This window comes from Aphanomyces astaci (genome assembly GCF_000520075.1).
Source record: "Aphanomyces astaci strain APO3 unplaced genomic scaffold supercont1.51, whole genome shotgun sequence".
In the NCBI taxonomy this organism is placed as follows: Eukaryota; Oomycota; class Saprolegniomycetes; order Saprolegniales; family Verrucalvaceae; genus Aphanomyces; species Aphanomyces astaci.
In genome coordinates, this window is record NW_009798314.1 from 98,087 (window position 1) to 124,530 (window position 26,444).

The 26,444-nt window shown below is 50.1% G+C and overlaps 11 protein-coding genes across 12 annotated transcripts; 7 read left to right on the forward strand and 4 right to left on the reverse strand.

The window, feature by feature from the left end:
• Positions 1 to 979: 979 nt before the first annotated feature.
• H257_13792 (TKL protein kinase) lies at positions 980 to 2,954 on the reverse strand (the record flags this gene model as incomplete). Its single annotated transcript, XM_009841455.1, has 2 exons — positions 980 to 1,782; positions 2,014 to 2,954. The coding sequence occupies 2 exons, from the start codon at positions 2,952 to 2,954 to the stop codon at positions 1,107 to 1,109; spliced, it is 1,617 nt and encodes a 538-aa protein (XP_009839757.1). The 3' UTR covers positions 980 to 1,106.
• Positions 2,955 to 3,371: 417 nt separating this feature from the next.
• Positions 3,372 to 4,436, forward strand: H257_13793 (hypothetical protein). The gene has a single exon (XM_009841456.1). It carries the CDS (start codon positions 3,670 to 3,672, stop codon positions 4,126 to 4,128), a length of 459 nt encoding a protein of 152 aa, XP_009839758.1. The 5' UTR covers positions 3,372 to 3,669; the 3' UTR covers positions 4,129 to 4,436.
• Positions 4,437 to 5,019: 583 nt separating this feature from the next.
• H257_13794 (TKL/DRK protein kinase) lies at positions 5,020 to 6,827 on the forward strand. Its single transcript, XM_009841457.1, has 2 exons — positions 5,020 to 5,939; positions 6,038 to 6,827. Exons 1-2 carry the CDS (start codon positions 5,059 to 5,061, stop codon positions 6,750 to 6,752), a joined length of 1,596 nt encoding a protein of 531 aa, XP_009839759.1. The 5' UTR covers positions 5,020 to 5,058; the 3' UTR covers positions 6,753 to 6,827.
• A 681-nt stretch (positions 6,828 to 7,508) lies between these two features.
• H257_13795 (hypothetical protein) lies at positions 7,509 to 9,097 on the reverse strand. Its single transcript, XM_009841458.1, has one exon. The coding sequence runs from the start codon at positions 8,957 to 8,959 to the stop codon at positions 8,522 to 8,524; it is 438 nt and encodes a 145-aa protein (XP_009839760.1). The 5' UTR covers positions 8,960 to 9,097; the 3' UTR covers positions 7,509 to 8,521.
• Positions 9,098 to 9,199: 102 nt separating this feature from the next.
• On the reverse strand, positions 9,200 to 10,841 carry H257_13796 (TKL/DRK protein kinase; the record flags this gene model as incomplete). The annotated part of the gene is made up of 3 exons (XM_009841459.1): positions 9,200 to 9,214; positions 9,274 to 9,898; positions 9,997 to 10,841. The coding sequence occupies 3 exons, from the start codon at positions 10,839 to 10,841 to the stop codon at positions 9,200 to 9,202; spliced, it is 1,485 nt and encodes a 494-aa protein (XP_009839761.1).
• A 174-nt stretch (positions 10,842 to 11,015) lies between these two features.
• H257_13797 (hypothetical protein) lies at positions 11,016 to 11,996 on the forward strand. Its single transcript, XM_009841460.1, has one exon. It carries the CDS (start codon positions 11,094 to 11,096, stop codon positions 11,703 to 11,705), a length of 612 nt encoding a protein of 203 aa, XP_009839762.1. The 5' UTR covers positions 11,016 to 11,093; the 3' UTR covers positions 11,706 to 11,996.
• Positions 11,997 to 14,128: 2,132 nt separating this feature from the next.
• On the forward strand, positions 14,129 to 16,121 carry H257_13798 (TKL protein kinase). The gene is made up of 2 exons (XM_009841461.1): positions 14,129 to 15,165; positions 15,392 to 16,121. The coding sequence occupies exons 1-2, from the start codon at positions 14,252 to 14,254 to the stop codon at positions 16,056 to 16,058; spliced, it is 1,581 nt and encodes a 526-aa protein (XP_009839763.1). The 5' UTR covers positions 14,129 to 14,251; the 3' UTR covers positions 16,059 to 16,121.
• A 766-nt stretch (positions 16,122 to 16,887) lies between these two features.
• H257_13799 (TKL protein kinase) lies at positions 16,888 to 19,195 on the reverse strand. Its single transcript, XM_009841462.1, has 2 exons — positions 18,269 to 19,195; positions 16,888 to 17,569 (listed from the first exon to the last, which is right to left on the reverse strand). Exons 1-2 carry the CDS (start codon positions 19,147 to 19,149, stop codon positions 16,918 to 16,920), a joined length of 1,533 nt encoding a protein of 510 aa, XP_009839764.1. The 5' UTR covers positions 19,150 to 19,195; the 3' UTR covers positions 16,888 to 16,917.
• A 296-nt stretch (positions 19,196 to 19,491) lies between these two features.
• H257_13800 lies at positions 19,492 to 21,575 on the forward strand (the record flags this gene model as incomplete). 2 transcript variants are annotated; one of them, XM_009841464.1, is made up of 3 exons in its annotated part: positions 19,492 to 20,405; positions 20,671 to 20,742; positions 20,825 to 21,575. In XM_009841464.1, the coding sequence occupies 3 exons, from the start codon at positions 19,492 to 19,494 to the stop codon at positions 21,480 to 21,482; spliced, it is 1,644 nt and encodes a 547-aa protein (XP_009839766.1). In that variant the 3' UTR covers positions 21,483 to 21,575. The 2 variants fall into 2 exon arrangements, with proteins under 2 accessions (XP_009839766.1, XP_009839765.1); XM_009841463.1 differs by lacking the exon at positions 20,671 to 20,742.
• A 460-nt stretch (positions 21,576 to 22,035) lies between these two features.
• On the forward strand, positions 22,036 to 23,982 carry H257_13801 (TKL protein kinase). The gene is made up of 2 exons (XM_009841465.1): positions 22,036 to 22,819; positions 23,289 to 23,982. The coding sequence occupies exons 1-2, from the start codon at positions 22,077 to 22,079 to the stop codon at positions 23,944 to 23,946; spliced, it is 1,401 nt and encodes a 466-aa protein (XP_009839767.1). The 5' UTR covers positions 22,036 to 22,076; the 3' UTR covers positions 23,947 to 23,982.
• Positions 23,983 to 24,516: 534 nt separating this feature from the next.
• H257_13802 (TKL protein kinase) lies at positions 24,517 to 26,230 on the forward strand. Its single transcript, XM_009841466.1, has 2 exons — positions 24,517 to 25,386; positions 25,456 to 26,230. Exons 1-2 carry the CDS (start codon positions 24,554 to 24,556, stop codon positions 26,186 to 26,188), a joined length of 1,566 nt encoding a protein of 521 aa, XP_009839768.1. The 5' UTR covers positions 24,517 to 24,553; the 3' UTR covers positions 26,189 to 26,230.
• Positions 26,231 to 26,444: the final 214 nt, after the last annotated feature.

The window sequence follows — 26,444 nt, forward strand, 5'->3', positions numbered from 1 at the left end:
ACCCTTATCCCAACTATTAATATGGCGACCTCGTACTCTCAAAGGAACTCGCCAAACACTTCTTCGAGAAGATCGACGAATCGTCATCCCGTGATCAAAAGTGGCAACCACCGCATCATAACTCGGTTCAAGTTCAAGTCGCCAGTGCGTGACATCCACCATCAGGTAGTCGACTGGCTACTAAAACCTTGCCCAACACGTGAACTCTACACACCGAGCCTTCTTCGCCACCGTGCCGCCGACACAAGTATCTGGACGAAGAGGTTGATGAAGGGTTACGATGACGAGTTCGATGAGTTTAAAAATTACCATTTGTTTGAAAATATTCATCTTAAAAATATATACATTTTCAGGAAACACTTGGCGTACTCTATCCACCACCGCCTGGTCGTGAAACCGATATGCTACGCGCCAAGGCCTTGGATTTTGACCATCGTTTAAGTCAATTATGAAAATATGGACAATAATTGCTCCGAGTCAGCAATATTGAATTTTTCGGTGGTTCGAATTTCAATAAAATTATGAATTGTTCTTCAACAATACTATAGTGCAATTATATATTGACAAGCTAAAATAGATCTTAATATAGTTTTTCCCAGCCCTGAATTCCCAAAATGTCCCAACTTGGGACACCAGATGGGACAAAATTATTTTTGTAGCAATGTGGATACTATTAATATCCCTATAGGAGCGTTTGACTTGGTTTGACTTCCCGTCCTATATAGACGGGATGTCAAACGCAAGTCGTATAATATAGACGGAAGTCAAACGCAAGTCAAGTATACATAAGAATAGACTTGATTATAGTATGGTTTCGTCGAGGTGAGAGATCCTATCTCCCAGAACTTCAAGTTAAGAGGTATTAATAATACCAGTACTTGGTTAGAAATGGCGTACTTTTAATCACATTTAGTCCAGGTGATAAAATCTACACTGTTAGTTAGTACCACGTCAGCAACGTGGACTCTGATTGGCGCATCTCTTGTTTACAGTTAATTCAATGTCGAATATGTATTGGCTACAGTAATGTATACTACGTAGGAGATGTACTTCCCTCCATTTACGAGTTCTTATTGGCTTAGGCCCAGGTGAGAGATTTATCGCGACTAGTAACTATTAATACATCGAGTGTTGCTCTCCACGTGCAATCGCAGTCGATATGCCGCTTGCATGGCACTTGGTCGGGCGGCGGGACTCAGCGCCAGACACTCCCTTGCGAGGGTCGCAAACCACGCAGGACAGTCGGGGGCGAACGACGGCTGCAGTTGGCCGATCATGACCTTGGCCATGATGGCCGTGTCCGTGAATGCGTTGCCGGCGCCGTTGCGCAAGTCCGAGTACGGCACCAGTTCCGTACTCAACTCGCTCAGAATCACGCCGAAACTGAACAAATCCGCCAGTTCCGAGTAGTGGCCGTCCATGAGCACCTCTGGCGCCATCCACCGGTACGTGCCGATGCCCGCGGTCATGGTGGCGTCGTCCGTCTCCCTCGCAATGCCAAAATCCGTGATCTTGGCGTTAAAGTCGGCGTCCAGCAGTACGTTGCGCGACTTCAAATCGCGGTGAATCACCTTTGGGTCCATCGTGTGGAGGTACACTAACCCCTCGGCAATGTGCAGCGCACATTGTACCTTGTGGTACCACTTAAATGACTGGGCAGACGAGTTAGCGACGAGCACACCGCGGAGGTCGCCGCCGGCCATGTATTCAGTCACGAGCGTCATATCGGCTGGCTTGGTCCACGTCACCCCCACGAACTGCACCACGTACGGCGAGTGAATCCTATAATAGCCATGTCATTTTTCGATTAACTATAAACTTCAATATCAACATGTAAACACTCTGGAATGAACTGCTAGTTACAGTACAGTAAGTAGTACATCGGTTGTTGAAGGTCAAGAATGAGTTGAAATATAAAATCACAAAAAATAGAATGGCACCACGCAATGTTATTTGAAATCCAGTAAAGACTGGCATGATTTAAAATAAAAATACAATACCGTGAAAACTTACTTGGCCAAGAGGGAGATTTCCCATATGAACTTTTGCAAGTCCGACACTGTCACAGGTGTGGACGTGAGTAGTTTTTTCATGGCGACCTTTTGACCAAGATATTGGCCGAGCCAGACTTCGCCATACGCGCCTTGGGCGATGGCTTGCACTGGTCGGACTTCGTTGGACGCGATGCGATGCATGTCGAGGCCACACATGTCGAGCACACCGTCGGGGATCATGCTACCTGACGAGGTCTTGTTGCCGGTGGCGGTCGTGGTGCCGGTGGCCCCGGTGGCCATCGTGGAGGGATAGCTCCCCTTTGGTGGCTGGTGGCTGTTGAGGTTATTAGAGCGTTGTACTTGTTGAGTGGCGGTATCTTGGACTGGGGCGTACGGAACCCGAGTCGGGATGTCGGTGGCACGCTGTTGTTGGTTGCGTCGGCAGAAAAACACAACCAGAGTCAGCAGCAGCAGCACGCCGACACTCACCCCAATGACAACAGCTTTGTTGGATTCAAACCAGGTCGGTTCCGAGGTCAACGTGATCGATCCGTCCGGCCATATCGTGAATGGGGGCATCGAGTCACCGCTGGATGACGAAGTCGAGATGGGCGCTCTCGTCACCGGCTTGAATGACGAAGGCGCCGACGTCGTAGGTAGTCGGGATGTGGCGATAGTGGTGGTCGCTACGGGGATATCGCAAAACTTGTACAAGTTCGTCCACTGCCATTGGTTGCCCGTTTGAGACTCGACGAATGTGCAGTCGGAGCTCGTGAACACGTAGATCTCAGTGATCAGCGACTTGCAGTTGGTCACTTGGCAGTCCTCGGTGGCTATCCGCAGCGAATCAATCGACCCATTCAGCAGGCCATGGCGAAGGTAGCAGTTGGCATTCACGGTCACACTCATGTTGGACGCGTAGTTTGTCATAAACGCCTTGGTGCACGGGAGCGGCGCCATGGTAGAAACAATAATGCACCAGAATTGCAGTGGCTGTATGATTGTACTGTACTACTACGTAGTAAAGTCGTTGATAAGTCAAGATGCCTTGGTCATGTGTTGGTGGTGCGATTGGTAGGATATCTGCAGGTTTGTATGCTCACAACCCGACGACAACAGCACATTCCGATCAACGTGGAACAACGAGGTCGAGTACTTTACGGTATACTGTACGACCAGTGTACGGTCAAGATTTTTTGTGGACGTAAACGTACAGTACAAATCTCAGGAAAATCGCTGATCTTTGAGTTACATACTCATCCAACTCTGTTTGCCGTGACGCTCAGAACGTACAATTCGTACATATTACTACAATACACGTACGGTATTCCCTTTTCTTTAGTCAGTGGTCGCATCTATCGAATGATACCATTCAACCCTCTTGGAGTGTTATTAATTAATACCAATGATAAAACGCGGGTGTAGCTAGCTAGCTACCCTATCAGATGTAGCCATTTAAATCCCAGGCACGGACAAAAAAAAAGCGAGCAAGGTTGCGGCTGTTCTGCATGTCATGATCCGTGTGGGCGCTGCCGACGGGACCGGGGGTGGACGGGGGGAGGTCCCTGCGCAGGTCTGGGCGACGACAGACGCTGGCTGGTCGTTCAGCGTGCACTTCAACGTTCCGTACAAGGCAAACGTCCGGGTGCACTCTGGATACTGACAGAGCGCGTCCATGGCTACTTTGGTCGTAGGGGGGCTAGCCATATTGGCGACACGGAGGCACACTGTTTGTACAGCAACTAAGTCTGCAGACAAGGACGAGGGGGAGCATTCGTTGTCCGACTGGGGGGATGTTGTCGTTGTGGATGCAGTGGTGGTTTGGAGTGGGGGGGCGGGGTCGTCACAGAGGGTGGTAAACGAGGTGGCCGGCGCGCCGTTGATGGCACAGGTCAAGGCAGCATATTGTTTGAGACTGGCGACGCAAATCGGAAAGCTGCAGTATATTTTCAAAATCGCGACCGTCGTCACGTTCGCCACCGACGTGATGTTGGACACTTGTTCGCACTTGAGTTTAATAAGGGCTAGCGGCTGCAGCGCGTCCGTACTGCACGGCACTAGAGGGTCTCCTGGTGTCGTCGTCGGGGACGCTGAAGGCGACGAAGGGAGGGTGTCGACCAGTCGAGGGGTGTAGTTGTCGCAGTTTCGTGCGATCACAGAAGTCGGGATGCCCTGGCTGGTGCAATTGACGAGGTCGTGGGCCCGAATGTACGACCGGCACGCCGGAAAGAAGCAGATTTTCGTGGCTTCGCTCGTGTTGGCCAGATTGAGCCCCGACTCGGCCGTGCACTTCTTGTACAGTGGCAAGATACCCGTGATGTCGTCCGAGGTGCATGGGCTAGCTAGGCATTGCTCCGTCCAAAGCACTAATATGACGCCTAGAAGGCCTAGCAAACGACATGCTTGCGCCATGACAGGCGTTCGTCGATGGTTGGTTTTCGATGAATAATTCAAGGTGGCGCGCCTGGGTGGTTGACGTACTGATATACTACTGTACTAGTACACTGTACCGTGAAGACGTACATTGTTGTACCGTTTGCATCCTGGTACATACCTGCATTAAGACTCTTTGCATTCGTCATTTTTGTGGTGTGCGCGCTGAATGCAAGCGGTGGTAGCTCACTTATCCGCTGGTGTATGAGGATGTACTCGCTACTGTAGCTATTGTAAGTTAACTATTTGCAATGTATTTTTGAGCTCTCCCTACTCACGTTGCAACGAGCAACTGTAGAGTTCAATTTGTGCAGCGTTCCTTCCATGCTATTCTTGCACCCACGAACGATGATTCCACTGGACTACTACTAGTATAGTACTAGTTCTTCTTTGCGATCCTAGCTCTGGGCTTTACTCCTTTCCAGCCCCGTGCGATACTAGTAGGAACAATGGCATCGGTAGCCTTCTTGATGGCACCACGTTAGCACGCTTGCTGTAAACCAAAAACTGTACAGTACAGTACTTCCTTGTCAACTCTGTCGCTTCTCCGAATCTTGGTACTTTGCACTTCGAAGTTGCACCAAAACTTCGACTTTGACCACCACAATCGGTTCACTTTCCGCATCCGACAATGAAAGGTGCCATGGCGGCGGCTACACCGACCCCCCACACGGCGTCTGTGACGATGTGCAGTCAAGAGATCATGACGCAGACCCACTTGATCTTGTTGAATCAGCCGATATACGCTAGCTGCTATGTCACTACCGTCGTGGACACCAACATCAACTCGACGCGGCTCAAAGGCGACTGCACGATTCCCGATTGCTTTAGCCTGCTCAATCAAAACCAAGTGGCGGCCGCGGCTTCTCCGAGTTTGAACTGCTATATGTACGACGTAGTGACCAAGTCCGCTTTTCCCAACGGCGACCTTGTCAATTTGTGCTTTACGAAAACGACCACCCCCACATCTCCTCTGATCGTGAAGTCCACGGTGGTTGGTTCTAGCTCAGCCGTGGTCGGAGGTGCCGTCGGTGGGGCTGTAGCCCTCTTCCTTCTCATAGCCCTTGGATGCTGGTGCCGCCGCCGTCGCCGCAACCAACACGAGAATGATCGGGGAGCTGCTGCTGCCTTCGACGCCGTGAGCTCTCCAATGGAAACTCGCCCCGTAGCCAAGCTATCCTCCAACACTGCCAGTTTGCCCAAACACAATAGCAGCAGTCAGAATGCAACTACTCATGCCTCGTCAGGGAGCTATCCCATGAATGCCCTGAACAGCAGAAAAGACCTCGACGTGACCCAGACGATGCTGGCCGACTTGCAGCTGCTGGAACTGCATCGCATTCCCGTCTCCAGTGTCCATCTAGTTCACGTCGTGGCGGAAGGCGCGTTCGGCCAGGTGTGGCTCGGCAACTTTATGGGCGACCGAGTGGCCGTCAAGAAATTGCTGCCTCGAAAAGCCACCACGAGCATCGCGGTAGCGCAATTCGTCGCGGAAATCAAACTCGTCGCCAAGTAAGTGCAGTCGTAGTAGTACTACTCCTACTAGGTGCAGGATACGAGTACTAGGTGCAGGACAGCCAACCCACACACTCATTCACGTCAATACGTAGAATCCAGTGCAGATATGTGGTGGCGTTCGTAGGTGCAGCGTGGGTCAAGCCAGTGGATATGCTGCTCGTGACCGAGTTCATGGACCGGGGCGACCTCCGCAGCGTATTGCAGGCCAACCACGCTGCCACGTCATCTCCACTGTTTGCATGGGAGGACAAGGTCGAGTGTGCTTTGAGCATCGCCGAAGGACTGGTGTACCTGCACTCGATGGACCCCATCGTGATCCACCGCGATCTCAAGTCCCGCAATGTGCTGCTGGATTCTGTCCGTGGGTCCAAGATCACCGATTTTGGCATTGCTCGGGAAACATATGATCAAACTCTGACCCTCAACGCCGGCACGTACCGGTGGATGGCGCCCGAGGTGGTTCTCGATGGCCACTACACGGAGAAAGCCGACCTCTTCAGCTTTGGCGTGATCTTGAGCGAACTGAGCACGGAGCTGCTGCCGTACGCCAACGTCCGCAACGACCGCGGCCACCCGCTCACGGACCTCGGACTCATGGACGGCGTCGCCAAAGGTCGCATCCTTCCGACGTTTTCTGCCACTTGCCCGGCGTGGTTTCGACAGCTGGGACTGGACTGCCTCGCGCTGGACCCCCACCGACGGCCGTCAGCTACGAACGTGTCGTTCATGCTTCGATCGCATCTTCACACTTGTTCATCCACATACCCAGACGACGAGGACAGACTGAGTACCGGGTACCTCGTCTAGTTGGTCGTCGCTTGTACGTTCACTGTACCTAGTTTTAATAATGATTACATAATTCTATTGGGTTTGAGTCAAGGGAACAACTGCATTCAGTGGTAACTAGTGCAGTTGGTTACAGTAGCCAGGTTACATAGTTCCAGCACTATTTCGATGCTCTGGGGTCCAAGGGGAATTTGACAGCCACAATCATCATGAATCACAATATAGTATGATGGAGAAACGAACGACGCAAGCCCGAGCAGGATGATGGCTGTTGCTGTGCAACGTGGTTCTCGTTGCTACGACGGAACGGGCGTCGTCACAGATCCACGGGAGGTGTGGCTACTTCGTGGTGCAATCTGGGCACGGGCACAGTGCCACCTAGCTTGCGGCTCATCACGGAACACAACGAGTCGACCAGACAGTTGTGGGGATGCCGTAGGTGCAGCAATTGATATCCACATACACTGTTTTTGAAGTGGCCGTAATAATATTGATAGTCTGAAGAATACTATGAGTATTAGTTGAGCTTACAAGTAATACTAGTAATACGTATGAATAGTATACTAGTGCCACTGAAAAATTATAAGTTGAAGTGCAATTTCAAGAATCAACTTGTCGCGTCATTCACCCATGACAGTACTGTGAAGGACACACTACTACTGTACGTACTAGTACATGTACTACTGTACGTAGTCAACGATTAGGTACTACTCCATGGTAGGTACTAGTACTTCAAATCGAAGTTCGAAGTCGTCAAACTGCACTTACAGTTAAGCACTTGACACGCCCTTAACTATGCGCTGCGCCCGCCTTGTTGCCGTCGCGACCACGCTGGTCCAGTCCATCATCCACGCCGTACCTTGCTCGTCCTCCGTAGACCTTGCCAACGTGACTTCTTTCCTTGAAGCATGTGAAGCCTCGGTGCCAGGAGGCAACGCGCCTCAATACTCTCGGCTCAACACGACCCAATACTGCAGTGTGCCCGCGTGTCGGAGCTACGAGGACGCGGTGTTCGCGCTACCTTGCGATGCGACCAACCGGACGTCTCAATTGACCAAGTCCTTGTGCGCGTTCATCGACTCCACCGCCAGCACGAAGCCGCCATCTCCCACCACTAACATTGCACCGTCTTCCCCGTGCTCGAGTGACATCGTTCAAGTCCGCACACCTCTCAAGCTCAAATGCCGCCAAGTGTTTGGGTCTCGCAACCCCACGACCCAAGAGGACCTCCGCGCGTACTGCGCCATAGATACATGTGTCGCCAACGTCAAGCAGTACGCCAACCTCTCGTGCACGGTGGGGGAAGTGGCAGCGGCAACGTACGCCACCATCTGTGACGACGTGACATCCACGCCGTACGTTCCGCCTGCGACGACGTGCTCTGCCGACGTCGTGGAAGTCCGCGGGGCGCTCAAACTCCGATGCGAGCAAGTGTCTGGCTTTCCTTCTCTCATGAATGCTTCAACGGTGGCCGATCTAGAGGCGTATTGCGCGTACCCGGAATGCAAAGCCAATGTCCAGCAATATGCCAACTTGACATGCGGGCTCAACGGGTACCCGTCGTCTTTGTACGCTTCAATCTGCGACGACGTTTCCAAGCCTCCCCCGTTAGCCCTTCCCCAATGCTCGGCCGAAGTGGTCGACGCCCGGGCCGCGTTGAAACTCAAGTGTCAGCAAGATACAGGCTTAAGTCCCCTGAACCTGACAACTTCCGCCGCCCGCACGGCGTTCTGCGTGAACATCGCCTGTTCTGGCCACCTCAAACAGTATGCAAATGTGAATTGCTCCATCTACGGCGCCCCCGCGGCTGTCTGGTCGACTCTTTGTGAACCCGTGGTGAAATCTCCGTACTTTACAACGCCAGCCCCCACGCCCCCCCTCACCAAGTCCACAGAGTGCGCCGCCACTGCGTACCCGTTTGGCTTTGACGTGGCCAAAACTAGATGCACGACCGCGGCGGGCATCACATCTCTCATGACGTCGTCGGGGTCCGTCGCGACCTTGGCGGCGCTGTGCCAGTTCCCAGAATGTGCGACGACGTTTTTGCTCTTCAAAGGACTCGCATGCACGTTCCAAGGGGTCCCTGCCTCGACCGTCGCCGCGATCTGCACCCCCGTAGCTGCCCCCCGTGGACCTGTGACGACATCCGTTCCATCGGTAGCAACGACCACCACGTTGCACAGCAACGCCATCCTCTTCCTCGGACTACTTGTCGTCATGTCATTCATTTGCGCGCCATACTAGTTTGTAGTTCATACACTAAAACGACTAGATTGTTGCTGGATCAACATCTGGCTAGCTAACCTTAACTGCAAGCTTAAGCTGTTCGTTCCAGAATGTAACCACATCAATTCTACACCAACCTTCAGACTCAATTCAGGTTGATGTGGCAAGTTTGTTCACTGCCAATCCTACTAGTACTGTATGTATTCATTGTTCAAACTAGATACAGTGGACATACTGAACAACTAGACGAGGTTCCTCTGTCCTCGTTGTGTGTGGTATACCCGGTGTGAAGATGCGATCGAAGCATGAACGATACCTTCGTAGCTGACGGCCGTCGGTGGGGGTCCAGCACGAGGCAGTCCAGTCCCAGCTGTCGAAACCACGCCGGGCAAGTGGCAGAAAACGTCGGAAGGATGCGACCTTTGGCGACGCCGTCCATGAGTCCGAGGTCCGTGAGCGGGTGGCCGCGGTCGTTGCGGACGTTGGCGTACGGCAGCAGCTCCGTGCTCAGTTCGCTCAAGATCACGCCAAAGCTGAAGAGGTCGGCTTTCTCCGTGTAGTGGCCATCGAGAACCACCTCGGGCGCCATCCACCGGTACGTGCCGGCGTTGAGGGTCAGAGTTTGATCATATGTTTCCCGAGCAATGCCAAAATCGGTGATCTTGGACCCACGGACAGAATCCAGCAGCACATTGCGGGACTTGAGATCGCGGTGGATCACGATGGGGTCCATCGAGTGCAGGTACACCAGTCCTTCGGCGATGCTCAAAGCACACTCGACCTTGTCCTCCCATGCAAACAGTGGAGATGACGTGGCAGCGTGGTTGGCCTGCAATACGCTGCGGAGGTCGCCCCGGTCCATGAACTCGGTCACGAGCAGCATATCCACTGGCTTGACCCACGCTGCACCTACGAACGCCACCACATATCTGCACTGGATTCTACGTATTGACGTGAATGAGTGTGTGGGTTGGCTGTCCTGCACCTAGTACTCGTATCCTGCACCTAGTAGGAGTAGTACTACTACGACTGCACTTACTTGGCGACGAGTTTGATTTCCGCGACGAATTGCGCTACCGCGATGCTCGTGGTGGCTTTTCGAGGCAGAAATTTCTTGACGGCCACTCGGTCGCCCATAAAGTTGCCGAGCCACACCTGGCCGAACGCGCCTTCCGCCACGACGTGAACTAGATGGACACTGGAGACGGGAATGCGATGCAGTTCCAGCAGCTGCAAGTCGGCCAGCATCGTCTGGGTCACGTCGAGGTCTTTTCTGCTGTTCAGGGCATTCATGGGATTGCTCCCAGATTTGGAGGAATCGTTGGTGATCGCTTTCTGACTATTTTTCAGTTTGGGTAAGCCGGACTTGGAGTCAGTTGCCAGTGGAGAGCTCACGGCGTCGAAGGCAGCAGCAGCTCCCCGATCATTCTCGCGTTGGTTGCGGCGACGGCACCAGCACCCAAGGGCTATGAGAAGGAAGAGGGCTACAGCCCCGCCCACGGCACCTCCGACCACGGCTGAGCTAGAACCAACCACCGTGGACTTCACGATCAGAGGAGATGTGGGGGTGGTCGTTTTCGTAAAGCATAAATTGACAAGGTCGCCGTTAGGAAAAGCGGACTTGGTCACTACGTCGTACATGTAGCAGTTGAGACTCGCGGAGGATGCCGCGGTGACTTGGTTTTGATTCAGCAGGTTGAAGCAGTCGGAAATGGAGCAGTCGCCTTGGAGTAGCGTGGAGTTGATGTTGGTATCCACGACGGTAGTGACATAACAACTCGCGTACATTGGTTCATTCAACAGGATCAAGTGGGTTTGGGTCACAATATCCTGGCTGCACATTGTCACAGACGACGTGTCGGGGGTCGGCGTAGCCGCCGCCATGGCACCTTTCATGTTGTGGACTGAGCTGTGAAATGTGTCAAGTGAACCGATCACCATTTTGCACGTCAAAGTCGAAGTTGTGGTGCGACTTCGATGTGCAAAATTACAAAAATTCGGACGTCGATTCGGAATTTCGTTACCAATTCAATTCTATAAATAGTGATAATATTAATACTTCTGTACTTGTATTGATTTCATTATGAATACTAGTATGCTTGATTAACAGATGTAAATGCGAAACTAGATCATTTGATGTATTTGATACGAATCGGTGTCCATGAACGGCCCATACAGCATGTCGTACTTGCCCGAGTTTTCACATGTAAAGCAAATGGTAAAGCCGGCTTGGTTGCGATAGGCGAACGAGTGCATCGCCTTGTAGCAGCCCTGGCAGTTGCCCTTGCTGCCCACGGCTGGTTGTTGCTGCTGGTGTTGCTGCGGTCGTTGCTGTTGCAGGAACACCATAGGTACATACGGCCGGTTTTCAGGACTCGCCCCACAGTCATGACAGCCCACACACAAGTGAAAGTTGAACGTTGTGGTGGATGCATAATTGGTGCCCGTGAGGGGCTTGGCACACCCGTCGCATTGCGAGGCAAACATCAGCTGGGAGTCCAAGTAGGGAGGCAACACAGCCTGGAACGGACCTTTCGACGCCCTCCACCACTGCGATCGGTCGCACTGGTCGCACAGCACAAACCCAGACAGGTCGGTCAACGACAGGTGAATGGGGCCGGAGAGCGGAAACAAGTGGCAGCCGTCGCACTGGGTGTCGTAGCGCACCGTCGTCGAGTGGTACTGCTGCTGGCGGAAGGGGCCGTGCGAAATTTTCCACTTAGACGAAGCATGGCACGAAGGGCATAGGTCGAAGTCGAATGTGGTGGTAGAGCCAAACCCGGTGGCGGTGATGGGAACGCTGCAGCCATCGCACACGGCATTCGCTTTGAACAGAGCTGGAGTATCGGCACTCTGAACGTCGAACGGGCCGTGGGACGTGGCGAACACCCCAGAAGACGCGCAAGGTTTGCACAACGCAAACCCAGCTACACGTGTGGACAGGAAAAGCGGACCAGTGAAGGGAAACAGGCCGCAGCCGTCGCATTGGGCGTCGAGGCGTCCTGGCTTAGCTGTCGAAGTGTTGCTCATGGGAAGTTGGTCAAGTTGAACAATGAGGAAATTATTGTTGAAAGCCAAGTCGTGGGGTTGTGATGCATTTAAGAACTGATCCGAACAAATAATAATTCGTCAGGAATTTTGATGTCTTACAGTAGATCCGAACAAATAATAATTCGTCAGGAATTTTGATGTCTTACAGTAGATCCGAACAAATAATAATTCGTCAGGAATTTTGATGTCTTACAGTAGCTTGTGATTTTCCGAGTAGTAATGTTACTGGAGGCTGCGGGAAATGAAATCAACTTTACAATCCTCAAACGATATGGCAGTGCGTTGTTCATCATCTACGCCATACAACACGCTAGAATAATCAAATCGAGTTGAGCCTGAGGAAGAAAGCAACGTGCACTGCTTTTAATTGCCATTTTGAAGGATTGGCAGCATCGTCCTCAATCGATTGCTTGGCTCCACACAAAACGATTGCATAACTTTTAAAAATATGACATTTAAGTATTAGAAATTACTACGTAGTATAACATAACATATCAATCATGTATGCTACTCGGAGTATAAATCATAGCTCAAGATGACAATAATTGTTTGTTCACGCTATATTTGAAGTTTTTGCCAAAATGCTGCTTCAAGGCTCAGAGATCACCGGTCAACGCAAGAACATGGTAGCATGTACAGCAGCATTGATACTACGTAATAAAGCGGTATGGACGATGTTACGATGCTTATTGCGGGATATCATCACACCCAAAGTAAGCTATATTTCAGTTTTTTGGCATGTTTGAGGTCACTTCACGCATGCTAAATAAGTGCAATCGCCACACATCACGTCTCGCTATATAGCCCACAGCCATCTCTTCAGTTTTCATATTAAATGTACCACGCCCAGGCAAGCCATTGCTGAGCAATTCAACGACAAAGTCATGTACTTTCTCGATGGTTAACATTGTCATAAATTATGACAAAGATTGATGTAACTTACAGTTACGTTAACTTGATGCTATATTTCGATGTTATCTTTTTAAATTATGACATACGTATTTTATATTAAAATACATAACGTATCCTCGTGGATACTTTTCCAAAAAACATCGTAACTGGCGGCCAAAATTTGAAGTCCATACTACGTACACGTTTTGAACAGCGGAATCGAATACAAAGTCGCCTTGCACCAAAACTCAATTCCGTCGTCTAGACATAGACATATACTTATGTCGCCGAGGATGGCTATGTTGGTCATTTCCCGCAGCCTCCTGGAACAATAAATTACTTTAACGTTAAATGTACGTATAGTTAGCAAACAAACGCAAAGTGGGGAGTATTGTTGATAAGGACTGTATAAATAGAGGTCTTCTACCTAACGTTACTAGTATCCCGGATATACAATTTATATATATATCAATGTAAGAACCACCACGGGTGGGTTGGAAGTGTTCGTAGGATTTGCAGAATAATCCTCGGAATTTTCCATTCTAGAGTGCTTCACAACTCGAAACCAAATACAGTAACGTTATCCAAAGCCAAACTTCGATACGGTTAAATCAATTGATGAATTTGATATGAATCGGTGTCCATGAACTGCCAGTGGAGCATGTCGTACTTGCCCGAGTTTTCATATGTAAAACAAATAGTAAAGCCGGCTTGGTTGCGATAGGCGAACGAGTGCATCGCCTTACTGTAACGTTAGCTGTCGAGGTGTTGCTTATGACGTACGTACAGTATAACTGGTAACGCATTAGTAAGTAGCCGTTGTGTACTGATATGCGGAAGTGCATTTGACAGGGGTGAAATATTTGACAGTGTAGGTCCTTCAACTGAAATCATCGAAAATGCGCTTATATTTGACTGTGAGCTAGCGAAACCGTCGTCGGTATGTGCTAGTAGTACTAGTAGTATATTCGTGAAAACAAGATGGTTCCACCACTATTAATAGAGTGCACGCGTACCAGTATGGGTACTGGAGGCTCTAGTTGGCTATAAGCTATGCCGGTCCTGGTAGCTAAGTTTGTTCCACCTAAGCAAGTTAGTTAGACTTCCTGTGGAGTAGTACTTTCATTACTAGTAGTACTAATAGTTTCAGCCACGACACAACGACGTAGCAAGCTATATACAGGATCTAGTATCGAACCATGCCAGTGTATATTTTGACTATATGAGTACTTTATGCCTATCTGGTCGAATCAGACCGTGCGACAATAACGTACACCTCCATTCCTCTTACATGTGAATCTCGTGCTGGACAAACAGACTCCAACTTACCAGCCACAAGCAGCATCGCCCCCATGGCAGCCTACGACACCTGCAGTCTAATCTACTCGTACCTCACAACGTCCACTTCAGGGTACTCGTGCACGTATGCCAAGTACATAGCCACCAACCAAATCGACCTCGCGACAGTGAAGACGGTCGACTGCACGCAATCCTTCTGCCGCAGCATCCTCACCACGTTTGCCAGCGTCGGCGTGTACTCGGACTTTGGGTCGTGCTACCTCAAGGACACGTCGTCGTCCAAGAACGTGAGTCTGCTGTCACTCGCTTCGGTCTGCAATGGCATCGACGTCGCCAACACCGGCGGTACCAACATCTACGTCCCCACCTACAACCCGTCCTTGTACCCGTCGGGCCTCGTCACGGACGTCCAAACCGGTATCAGTACCGGTGCCATCGTCGGCATTGTCGTGGGGGTGGTGGTCGTGGTGATCTTTTTCGGAGTGGTGATCTTCAAGTACCGTCAAAACAACAAGGCGAGTCCACCACCTCCAGCGTACATCGTGTTGAACGAGCCACGACAAGGGCACCACGCCACTGCGACTTCCACCGCAGGCACGACGTCCTCCACCGCCGCCACTGGGCAGTCGACTCGTCTTCCGAAGCCTTTGAAGCACCAACCCGATCCTTGTCAACCTCCGACTCGCACGGTCGGGTCTACTCTGGACCAGACTACTTCCAATAGCTCGTCCATGACGACCCTCACGCACAAGAGCATGCCAGGTCAATTGGACTTGTGTGAATTGGACATGCATCGCGTGCATCCCAAGGACATACATCTCATCCAACCGCTGGCCCAAGGCGCGTACGGTGAAGTGTGGGTCGCAGAACACTTGGGGGTGTCGATTGCTGTCAAGCGTCTGTTGCCGTCCAAGACATCCCTAGCCGACTTGCAAAAGTTTATTTGGGAAATCAAGCTCTTGTCCAAGTACGTTGTTCTACACATTGTATGTCATGGGGGCTACTACTACTAGTACTACTATAGTATGTATATGACAAATGGCCAGTGAGTAGTCACTACATAGTACAATGACTACTAACTGTATGACTTGGCATGGAATGGACGACAGTTGGTTGCTGTGACGATCATAATATTGACTGTGAGAATCATGCATGGCTACAATTAACAAAACGTGACTAAAATGAATGGACAGGATCGATTGTCCATATGTCGTGCGCTTCCTTGGCGTGTCGTGGACGAAACCGTCCGACATGATGCTCCTGACCGAGTTGATGGCCGGCGGCGACTTGCGCCAAGTGTTGGAATCGAATCAATCGACCAATCACAACCACCAGTTTACGTGGCACGACAAGGTGCAGTGTGCGCTGCACATTGCCGAGGGACTGGTGTTCTTACACTCGATGGACCCCAAGGTGATTCACCGCGATTTGAAGTCGCGCAACGTACTCCTAGACGCCGACTTTAACGCCAAGATCACGGATTTTGGCATTGCGAGGGAGACGGACGACGCCACCATGACCGCGGGCATCGGCACGTACCGGTGGATCGCGCCAGAAGTGCTTCTGGACGGCCACTACTCCGAGTCAGCCGACATTTTCAGCCTCGGTGTGATTCTGACCGAGCTTAGCACTCAACTCATTCCGTACTCGGACTTGCGTAACGACAAGGGCAACGTGTATACGGATACGGCCATCATGGCCAAAGTGATGGCGGGCGAGCTGACTCCGACGTTTGCATCGGAGTGTCCCATGTGGTTTGTCAAGCTGGGGCGGGAATGCATGGCGCTGACACCGCAAGACAGACCTACCGCCATGAAAGTCGCGTATCAGCTGCGAAGTCACGTCCAGGGGTTCGTGTAACCGAATATCTAGACGTTTAAACGAGTACATATACAGGAGTACATAGTACACGTTGTAAACGAGTGTAGGGACTTGATGGGGTGGTGTAAGTTAGTGGAAAGTATAAGTCGGCCATGGTTCTGTACGGGATTGCATGGGATACGTCCACTGTGGCGTCAGTAGTGATAGGCAGCGATGATGCGGTAACATATATCTTTTAAATTTCCGATTATATCGTATTGTGCAAGAATATTTACTGCTTCATTCTTTCGATATCAAGATACACGTGCGACATCGATATGATATATATTGCGCATACTACGTAGTAAGTATTGCACCAGTATACTAGTACGACTCTACAACCTACACATTTTCGCTGTAAGTTGGAAGAACGCCCGATATATTTGGCCGTGCACCCGATATATTTGGTGGTGTGCCCGATATAATTAGCCATGTACCCGTTTAATTTAGCACACTGAATCGTCCAACTTACAGTTAACTGCAAAATGGTGTAGTAGTAGTACATAGTATACTTCAGGACATTGGAATGGCCTGTGCATATGCTTCCATCTCTCAAACCATCATTCAAAAGACAAGCCACCCTATTATAACAAGATGTTATCCTTACAATAAGAATTCTATTATCCTCTATTTATACTCTTAGTTTATTAGTTTTGAAAAAAGAAATAAAGTTACTTAAATTTAATGCATTATTTATTAAATAAGAAGAACTATAATCTATTGTGTGGAAATATTGTCTAACTGAACTTGAAGCGTAACGTTACCACTGATCCTTTGTCCCATAATCAATCATACAGTAACCGCTAAATCCTGTTTTCAGCTGATTCCACTTCAGGTTATTATTATACAGTAACTACTATTAATTACACCCTTCCACTTGTCTTCGAATAGTGTACGCCGTCTTCATAGCTGTAGGTCGTTCCAACGGATCTAACGCCAAGCACGGTGTAGCCACGTCCAAGTACCACCGAGGACAATCCGATGCAAACGTCGGAATCAGCTCGCCCATCATCACTTTGGCCATGATGGCCGTATCCGTATACGCGTTGCCCTTGTCGTTTCGCAGGTCAGAATATGGCACAATGTTCGTACTCAGCTCAGACAAGATGACGCCAAAGCTAAATATGTCGGCTTTCTCCGTGTAGTGGCCGTCCAGAAGCACTTCTGGCGCCATCCACCGGAACGTGCCGATGCCCGCGGTCATGGTGGCGTCGTCCGTCTCCCTTGCAATGCCAAAGTCGGTCAGCTTGGTGTTAAAGTCCGAGTCGAGCAGTACGTTGCGCGATTTTAAATCGCGGTGAATCACCTTAGGATCCATTAGGTGCAGGTACACCAGCCCCTCGGCCACACTGAGTGCACACCTGAGCTTGTGCACCCATTGAAACGACGTCGGCGTAAGTTCGAGCACTTGACGCAGGTCGCCGCCGTTCATAAACTCGGTGAGGAGCATCATGTCGCCAGGAGTGTTCCATGCGACACCAATAAAGTGCACTACGTACGGGCACTCGATTCTACCACGAGAATACTAATTATTCACAAGCAATGATATTTGGCAGTACAAGTTACTCGAATAAAAATATATTAACAATAAATGATATTTGGCAGTACAAGCTACTTGTACGAATGAATTATGACCATAAACATATTTTAAAATATGGGATAAGGAGCACGAGTTATTAGTATTGTTGTAGGTGAAAAATGATTGTACAGTACTATTAATAGTATGGATTCTACTCCAAAAATTAAAAGAAAATGGAATTTATCTTTTCAAGTTTTGGCCAAGCAATTCTTTCTTTTTCATTTTTTGGAATCGAACAATGTCATATAAAACAAAGTTGAAGAGGTATCTTTGTGACTGCAATACTACAATCAATCTGTTTAGCCAATCAAATTGCAACCTTCATTCTTTATAACCAATCATACTCCTTTTCTCGATTAGATTTGGCGATTTCATCAATCCCCCAAAATACGCAAATTTAACTGTTGTGAAAAGCACAATACAATGCTACCGTTACGGAGGGACGATATTCACGTAGAAATCCCGTTTAAATCCAACCAGATTTTTCGGATATCATAATTGACCAAACAAGATGGAAAGTGACAGAGGATCGTATCATATCGTATTCTACCTAGTAATAGTTTGTATATATACAAATATATATATATATATATATATATATATCTGGTGGGTGTGCTTGCCATGAACGTACTTGGAGAGTAGTTTAATCTCCCAGATGAATCTTTGGACGTCGGGCAGCGTCGATTTCGTGGGCAGCAGTCGCTTGATGGCAATCTGGCTACCTTGGTAGTCCCCTACCCAAACTTCTCCAAACGCGCCTTGGGCCAGTGGTTTCACGAGGTGGACGTCGGAGGTGGGCAACCGGTACATGTCTATCTCGCACATGTCCAGCCCCGTCGATTGAAACGCAAGTGTGCTACTGTGATGGTGGTAGTTGGTTCTAGAGGGGTGGGTCGAGGCTGCAGTGGCGATCGAGTTGGACCAAGTAGACGACAGTTGTTTGAGTGCTACGGAGGCTGGATTAGCAGCGGCATGATCGTTGAGATGGAGGAAACTGGTGGACTGCGGAGGTCGTCGACGTCTGGTGCGCATGTACACGAACGCGGCAATGGCGACGCCGACGACAACGACGGCCGCGACGGCGACAATGATCGTGACCGAGTTGTTGCTGCTTTCGTCATGCACAACAGACGGGAGGGTTGGTGGTGGCAATGGAGGGAGCGGGGACTGGCTGGCTGGGTTGCTTGGCGACGATGGTGCGGCGACGGGAGGTGACGACGACGTCGGAAGGACCGACTGGCACGCCACGGCAAAGTCCTTGAAAGGAATCCGCTTCGATGTTGATTCATCTGTCAGAGTACAGTCCGCGAAGGTCGGCATCTTGGCATACTCGATAAAGGTGGCGAAATACGACCGGCAGTACACGTTGCCGCAGTCGATGGATCGAACGCGATCTAGATCAACCACGGACGCCGCGATTTTCTTGGGGTAGGAGCAAGCATCAAAGTATGGCGACGAGAGCAATGCGGTTGCCAAGCCGTTGTACATGATGCTGCATGCATCGGCGGCCATCGCGGGATTCAGTCGAGCCGGCGAGAGATGGGATTGTGATGGAACGAATGGCGTAATGGGTACAGCACCACAATCAACGACAAAATTCATGAAAAAGATTGGATATTTTGGCAAATAAGTGTGAAATGTAGTCGCAAACCAGTGAAATTAGTTCGAATTCAAAGTCAGTTACAGGGTAAAAGGATAAATTTGTAGGACTAATTATACAATGTAATATTATCAATAAGATTCCTTGAGCCTAATTTCAATTGTATCGTACAAAACACTCGCTATAATTGCATATTTATTCTAAACGCTTCATGTGTCCTTACCGGAACACGTACGAATTGTTGCAAGTCAACCATGCTCGTACTGCCCATAAGTCTGCTCTCCCAGGACAAGCCGACAGATTCGACGTCCACGATGGAGGACTGCGCGGCGTACATAGGAACGTACTCCAATGCACTCCTCCAACGGCCTGAATATGTCAACTGCGACTTCCCCAAGCAGTTTGCGGCTGGCAAACTCGACTCGCGCCGCCTGAAGGCCATCGACTGCACGCTCAAGCTATGCAAAACCGTGATCGAAGGCAACAAGAACGCGTTCTCAGTGTTCCCAGGGTGCTCCCTTCCCGACACTGCAAGTAGCAACACACCCGTCGAACTCGCCACGCTCAGTTCGCTGTGCACGGACATTTCAATTGTCGACACGGGTGTCGTCACCGGTCCTCCCTCGTCATCGCCATCAGCCTTCGCCCCTGCATTCTCTCCTTCTCCATCCAATCCATCACCCATGTATCTAGCTACCCCTCCTTCATCGACTCGTTCGACCTTGGATGCTCCGAATAACACTGGCATCCTCGTCGCGGCCGGCGCGAGCATTGCCGTCTTGGCGCTGGTCATATGCGGATACGTGTACATGCGCACCCATCGAAAGCATACCACCAGCGCCTTTGCACGGGTAGAAGACGGAGAACGAACGGACGACCAGCAAACCCATCAAAAGGGCGACCCCACGTCCGTAGCACCTTCGACCACGTCTTCCACGGGAGATTCTTCGTACGCGGTTACGGGGGAGCTGGACTTGGCCGAGATGGAACGGCATCGCATTCCAGCGGCCAACGTCGTCCTCGTGAAGACGCTGGCCAGTGGCGCGTTTGGCCAAGTGTGGCTAGGACAGTTGAACAGCCGACAGGTCGCCGTGAAGACGCTGCTCACGACCTGCACGACCAAGTCAGATCTGCAAAAGTTCATGTGCGAAATTGCACTAGTTGCCAAGTACGTAACTTCGTGTACATCGACTATTTGTGGCTACTGTACATTTGCTACCTATGGTGTTGTTGGTGGCGGGGTTGTCTGATTGGCTTTTGCATTGACATGTGACACTGTGAAGTTGTGATTCAGAAACCAATCAATGAGACAAATGTCGTCACAGTACTACCTAGTACTACTACTACATACTACTACTACGTAGTAGTCGAAGTCAGTCGACATTGCAGTAACCAATGTTTGAGGTCAAAGGCTCGTCTAACGTTCAGTGCAGATGGGGCTGGGTTGTGTGGTACGATTGCAGTTTGCACTTGGGCTCCATAGTATGTACTAGCATGTACTACCGGTAGTATGTAACGTTCGTTGATTCGTTTTGATTCATACTAGTACTGTACTAGTATGCACTGACGATTCCACTAACTGTACAGGATCGAGTGCGAATATGTTGTGTCGTTCATTGGAGTCGCTTGGACGCGGCCAACCGACATGATGCTAATCACAGAGTTCATGGACGGCGGCGACCTGCGCAGTGCGCTGCAGCCCAATCTCGAAACCCATCGACGGCTGACATGGAAGATGAAGGTCCAGATAGCCCACCGCGTCGCCGAGGGACTGGCGTACTTGCACTCGATGGCACCAAAGGTGATCCATCGAGACTTGAAGTCACGCAACGTACTGCTGGACTCGGTCCAGGGCGCCAAGATCACAGACTTTGGCATTTCCAGAGAAACGAACGACGCCACCATGACGGCCGGCATCGGCACGTATAGGTGGATGGCGCCAGAGGTGCTCCGAGACGGTCACTACTCGGAACTGTCGGACTTGTTCAGTTTCGGCGTGATCTTAGCCGAGTTGGACACGGAGATCTTGCCGTACTCGGACCTGCGCAACGACAAGGGCAACCTGCTCACGGACACGGCCATCATGGCCAAGGTCATGGCGGGACAGCTGCGACCGACGCACGCGCCTCAGTGTCCGGACTGGTTTGTCACGCTAGGGAGGAACTGCACGGCGCTGCATCAGATGGATCGACCCACTGCCGTCGAAGTCGCCTACGTCCTTGGACAACACCTCAGCAAGCTTTAATGCTCCACCCCAGGTGTTTCGTCCATATTACCAAAAAAGATCGATTAGTAATACTAGTACAGGTATACTACAGTGGTACTCTCTGGTGTTAGCTGGCTATTAATACTACTAGTAGTACGATGTATACATATGCTACAATTAATAGTACTACTACGTAGTGACGTTGCCATCGTTTGATTGGCTACATGACAACAATTTATTTCAAGCGTTGTTACCAACTTATTTTAATTCCCTTGAATATGACTTCCCATGTTGATTACTATTACTACTTGAAGTAGTAGTACTATTAATAGACGTAGTACGAAGTAGTATGTGTAGAATTCCTGTAGATGTGTCGGCAAGTTCAGCCAGCCAGTGTTCCGTCACCTACCCATTCTCAATCCTCCAGTGTCATGGTGTCAATGCTGCACAGTCTATTCATATGGTACTTCGAAGTAGTACAGTAGTAAGTTGGCCCTTCTTGGCTGGGACTTTTTTAGTGTAAGTTGACCTTCCATATTACGACGTTTTAAGGGAATTGAACGTCGTCCAACGTTTTGCGTCCAGAATTCAAGGAAACTCTGCAAATCTTGAGGTCCTGGCAGTGCGTGCTTCATGGCTACCCCATCGCCGCCCTTTTGCTCGCTCCCTGACATTCTCAAGGCTTCGCTGCTTGCATCGAACGATCTCGTGAAGTCATGCGACAGCGTTCAGGCGCTGGTATCAAGACTGTTCCAACCCGTCCCGTTCGATGTCGCAACTTCGCCATCATCATGCGGCGAACGAGAAGTTTGCAAGGAACTCACTGACGTCCTAGAGTCCAACAGCGTGTTTGGCTGCGCATTCTCGCCCGCATCCGGACCTCCGGGGTGTGTCCTTGCCCCGCTGCCGGTTCCCCCGCCGACCCCGTCGTCCAATCACACCGTGATCATCGTCGCCGTGGCATGTGGTGTTGTCGTGGTCGTTGCTGTAGTTTCTGCAGTCGTATACGTGAAACAAAAAGCTCGCCACCGAAAGCTCTCGACCCTTCCGATGCATGAAGACAGTGAGTGTTGTGATGAAGGGTACGTGGCAGCTCCTGGTGGCACCGCCTTGGCTTCCAAACGTCCGGTGCCCGCATCCGCCTACGTCCGACCTCCGTGCGCGACCTTCTCGGACCAGCTCAACTTTTACGACCTGGAATCGTTTCGGCTTCCGTACGACCATATCGTTCTCGAAAAACCATTGGCCCAAGGCGCGTTCGGCGACGTGTGGCTAGGACACTTGCTCAACCAACGGGTGGCTGTCAAGACTCTGAAAGTCGCCAATGTCGCGCAGGACGTGCAGCTTTTTATATGGGAGATCCTCCTGCTATCCAAGTACGTTTATATATGAACCTGTTGGTCTTCGATTGAGTGGTGTGGGTTGATTGATTGGATGGACAGTTGGAACGTGTGAATTTACATCGTGTTGGGGAAAACGAGCATGCGACAGGGTCATGTTCGAACTATCCCATTTATATATATATATATTACATATTCATTTAAAAATTAAAAAAAGATATAATTTTTTAACGATCCTTTTTATTAAAATTGAAGGAATCCTTCGAAGTATTTAATAGTACTACGTTGTACTCCGGAGTACTAGTATATTTTATTGAATGTCAAAGAATTTTTTTTTTTTTTTAAACTTGACTTTCCATTTGGAAATATCAAAAGTCCTTTGCGATGCTTTCACATGGCGTAGTAACTACAACTAACGTTAACGTTAACTGTACATGGATATAAATCGATTTTCTTTGGTTTTGCTGTTGAATTGACCTTCACATGTCCAACCACGTTGTCGCAGGCTCGACTGTCCATATGTGGTGCACTTTCTCGGGGTAGCCTGGAACGAGTCGCCATCACGCATGATGCTTGTGACAGAGTTTATGGACGGCGGCGACCTCCGCTCCGTGCTGGACGCGAGCCGGACCTCCCGCCGCTTTTCCTGGCTACACAAAATGGAATGTGCTCTGCACATTGCCGAAGGGCTGGTGTATTTGCACTCGTTGGACACGAAGGTGATCCACCGAGACTTGAAGTCGCGCAACGTGATGCTGGACTCTGTGTCGGGCGCCAAGATCACCGACTTCGGGGTCGCGCGGGAGACGAATGATGCGACCATGACCGTCGGCATCGGCACGTACCGGTGGATGGCACCTGAAGTGCTCACAGACGGCCACTACACGGAGAAAGCCGACATGTTTAGCTTTGGAGTGATTCTAGCCGAGCTCAGCACGGAATTGGTCCCGTACACGGACTTGAGCCTATCGGATGCCGGGATTATAGCCAGGGTTATGGTGGGAATGCGCCCGACCTTCGACACGACAGAGTCCCCGCCCTGGTTTGTGGAGATGGGAACTCAGTGCCTGGCACTCCAGGCGGACCAGAGACCGACCGCCGCCGCCGTCGCGTACGCGCTGCGCCAGGCGTTGAAACAGACGGCGGAAACTAGGGTTGTGTGAATAAAAATCTACGAAATATTTCCAAGTGACATCGTTTTGTGTGAATATATGCTTGTAGTATTAATATTTTTAGCATTCTAATTCGAGATAATGTCCTGGTAGGATGATCTCTTCAAAACGTGGCCGTGAAGTGAATCAATCATCATCACGCACAATTCCGTCCGATAACGTTATATTTGAATGCAGCGAATTCGCAGTGTGAATGGGAAAATAGGTATTTCCAAAAAGGGAATAAATTTCGACATAATTAATAAAATACAAATTCTATAGATCTTTTTAATAAATAAAAAAATATTAAAATAATTATTTTATGTAGAAATATCTATAATAAATATATCATAGATATTTAGGACTCGAACCTAGATAATGTAGCTTAGAAGGAATAATACTGCACTATGTACTACTAATATTACCAGGACTAACTGTAAATTATCAAGGTAGTAAATACGAAGTATTAATATTTGTATAACAGCGCGGTAGTATAACGTAAGGTTACAATCGGAGGATGATATGGTTATCCGGATACTCATGTACCAGTGTGTATGATAACACGCATTTTATCCGGACGATACTTTTGACACAACATCACATTTGACGACGCAAGTCCATGGCGTTCGACAGCTGCGGCAACTTCATCGCGAGCATTGTAAAGAACACCGTTGCATCCGAGCTATGCACGTACCTAAAGACTGTTGGGGATCGGAAGGTGAACTCGACCCTGATGCAGAGTGTCGATTGCAGGGACTTGACCTGCGATCAATCGCTGTTGAGCCACGACGCGTCGTTCGCGTCCATCGCCAACTGCGCCGTATTGGACGTCGCGACTGGAACGAACGTGGAGATGAGTAAATTCAGCTCTCTCTGCGGCAATGTACGGGCTTCGTTGACTCCAACGACCTTCACGCCAAGCAGTAGTCACAGTGCCGCACCTACCACGTCATCCACACCATCTTACGTTGCTCCTGGAGCGACTGCCAGTCCCGCCGCCACCACAATCTACAATACCTCGTCATCCTCCACCGTGACCATCGTCATCGTGGTCGCAGCTGCTGTGGTCATGATATTGCTAGGCGCCATGTTGTGGCAGCGTTACCGACAGACGACCACAATCCCATCGAAACAACTCGATCCGCGAGCCTTTGTCATGTTGGACGAGCCGCCGCCATCGACCGTGGATTCAAATGGTACCAAGCAACCCTCTAGCCCTGCTGAATCGACCTCGTTGACGTTGTTGGCCGACCTAAAAAACGTGGATATGGGGGCGTTAGCTCTCTTCCGAGTACGTCGAAGCGACGTCACACTCATCCAGAGCTACCGCCATCGCGGCGCGCAGTATCACATCCGACGGGCCGAGTACTTGGGCCAAGCTGTGGCCCTAACCTCTTGTCGAGACAGCCACCACATCCCGTCCTTTGTCGCAGAAATGAAACTCCTGTCCACGTACGACAGTACCCATATACCAATGGTGTGTGGACAATTGACTCGTGTGTAATTTTTATTTCATTCTAGCCTCGACTGTCCGAACATTGTGCGGTTTGTAGGCGTGTGGTGGGGTACGTACACGTCTGATTTGACGCTTGTGACAGAGTTTATGGTCGGCGGCACCTTGCGCGAGGCGTTGGCTCGCTCGTCGTCGACTTTGTTTTTTTCTCACACCTTTCAACTGTCCTGGCAACAGAAACTGACCATCGCACGCCACATCGTGGACGGGTTGGTGTATTTGCATTCCCTTGACACCAAAGTGCTGCACCGCGACCTGACCTCCCACCATGTGCTGCTAACGGTATCGTCGCCGTCGTCGTCGTTGCCGTCGTGTTCCCAATCCCTCCAGCCATCGTCTGTGGTAGCCAAGCTCCATGGCTTCCATCGGTCGAGACCAGTACAGTGCGATGATCTGACGCTTACGGCGGGCGTCGGCACGCTCGTGTACGCAGCCCCAGAGGTGCTCCAAGGCGGATACTACGATGACCGCGCCGATATGTTTAGCTTGGGCGTGGTCTTGTCCGAGCTCGACACGGAGGAGATGCCGTACTACGAGAACCTGCAAATGTCATGTGGAGGGAAGCCGCCGCTGTCGAATGCGGAGCTATCTGTGGGCATCATGACGGGGTCGTTGGAGCCTACCTTCTCACGCGACTGTCCTGCCTGGTATGTGGCGCTAGCTCGGGATTGTTTACAGCTGGACCCACACCTCCGTCCATCGGCATCGAAAGTAGCCTATCGCATGCGAGTTCAGAAGTAACCAATACTATAGAGTGAAAGAAATACCACTACAACTTTTCGCCTGTACGATTGATTGTTATGAAGGAATGTATGAAGGAATGTATGTACTATTAATAGTATCGTAGCAGCACTTGTATTACTGTATGTTAGTATTACAGTAGAGGATTCAAACTACTATACTATAATGTCACCATGTACTCGGAGTAATATATTATTACCAATGCAATTTTTTGTTCACTGAAACGTAGGCTACAAATGACTATAAACTGAAGCGC

What these genes read in the sequence shown, in the direction of transcription:
- H257_13793 (XM_009841456.1), top strand. Translation starts at nt 3,670, where the DNA reads ATGGCTACTTTGGTCGTAGGGGGGCTAGCCATATTGGCGACACGGAGG.
- H257_13794 (XM_009841457.1), top strand. Translation starts at nt 5,059, where the DNA reads ATGAAAGGTGCCATGGCGGCGGCTACACCGACCCCCCACACGGCGTCT. An exon ending in GAAATCAAACTCGTCGCCAA is followed by an intron (nt 5,940 to 6,037) that starts GTAAGTGCAGTC and finishes GTCAATACGTAG; the next exon opens with AATCCAGTGCAGATATGTGG.
- H257_13795 (XM_009841458.1), bottom strand. Translation starts at nt 8,959, where the DNA reads ATGAATGACATGACGACAAGTAGTCCGAGGAAGAGGATGGCGTTGCTG.
- H257_13797 (XM_009841460.1), top strand. Translation starts at nt 11,094, where the DNA reads ATGTATTTGATACGAATCGGTGTCCATGAACGGCCCATACAGCATGTC.
- H257_13798 (XM_009841461.1), top strand. Translation starts at nt 14,252, where the DNA reads ATGGCAGCCTACGACACCTGCAGTCTAATCTACTCGTACCTCACAACG. An exon ending in GAAATCAAGCTCTTGTCCAA is followed by an intron (nt 15,166 to 15,391) that starts GTACGTTGTTCT and finishes ATGAATGGACAG; the next exon opens with GATCGATTGTCCATATGTCG.
- H257_13799 (XM_009841462.1), bottom strand. Translation starts at nt 19,149, where the DNA reads ATGGCCGCCGATGCATGCAGCATCATGTACAACGGCTTGGCAACCGCA. An exon ending in GAGATTAAACTACTCTCCAA is followed by an intron (nt 17,570 to 18,268) that starts GTACGTTCATGG and finishes TTCTCGTGGTAG; the next exon opens with AATCGAGTGCCCGTACGTAG.
- H257_13801 (XM_009841465.1), top strand. Translation starts at nt 22,077, where the DNA reads ATGGCTACCCCATCGCCGCCCTTTTGCTCGCTCCCTGACATTCTCAAG. An exon ending in GAGATCCTCCTGCTATCCAA is followed by an intron (nt 22,820 to 23,288) that starts GTACGTTTATAT and finishes ACGTTGTCGCAG; the next exon opens with GCTCGACTGTCCATATGTGG.
- H257_13802 (XM_009841466.1), top strand. Translation starts at nt 24,554, where the DNA reads ATGGCGTTCGACAGCTGCGGCAACTTCATCGCGAGCATTGTAAAGAAC. An exon ending in GAAATGAAACTCCTGTCCAC is followed by an intron (nt 25,387 to 25,455) that starts GTACGACAGTAC and finishes ATTTCATTCTAG; the next exon opens with CCTCGACTGTCCGAACATTG.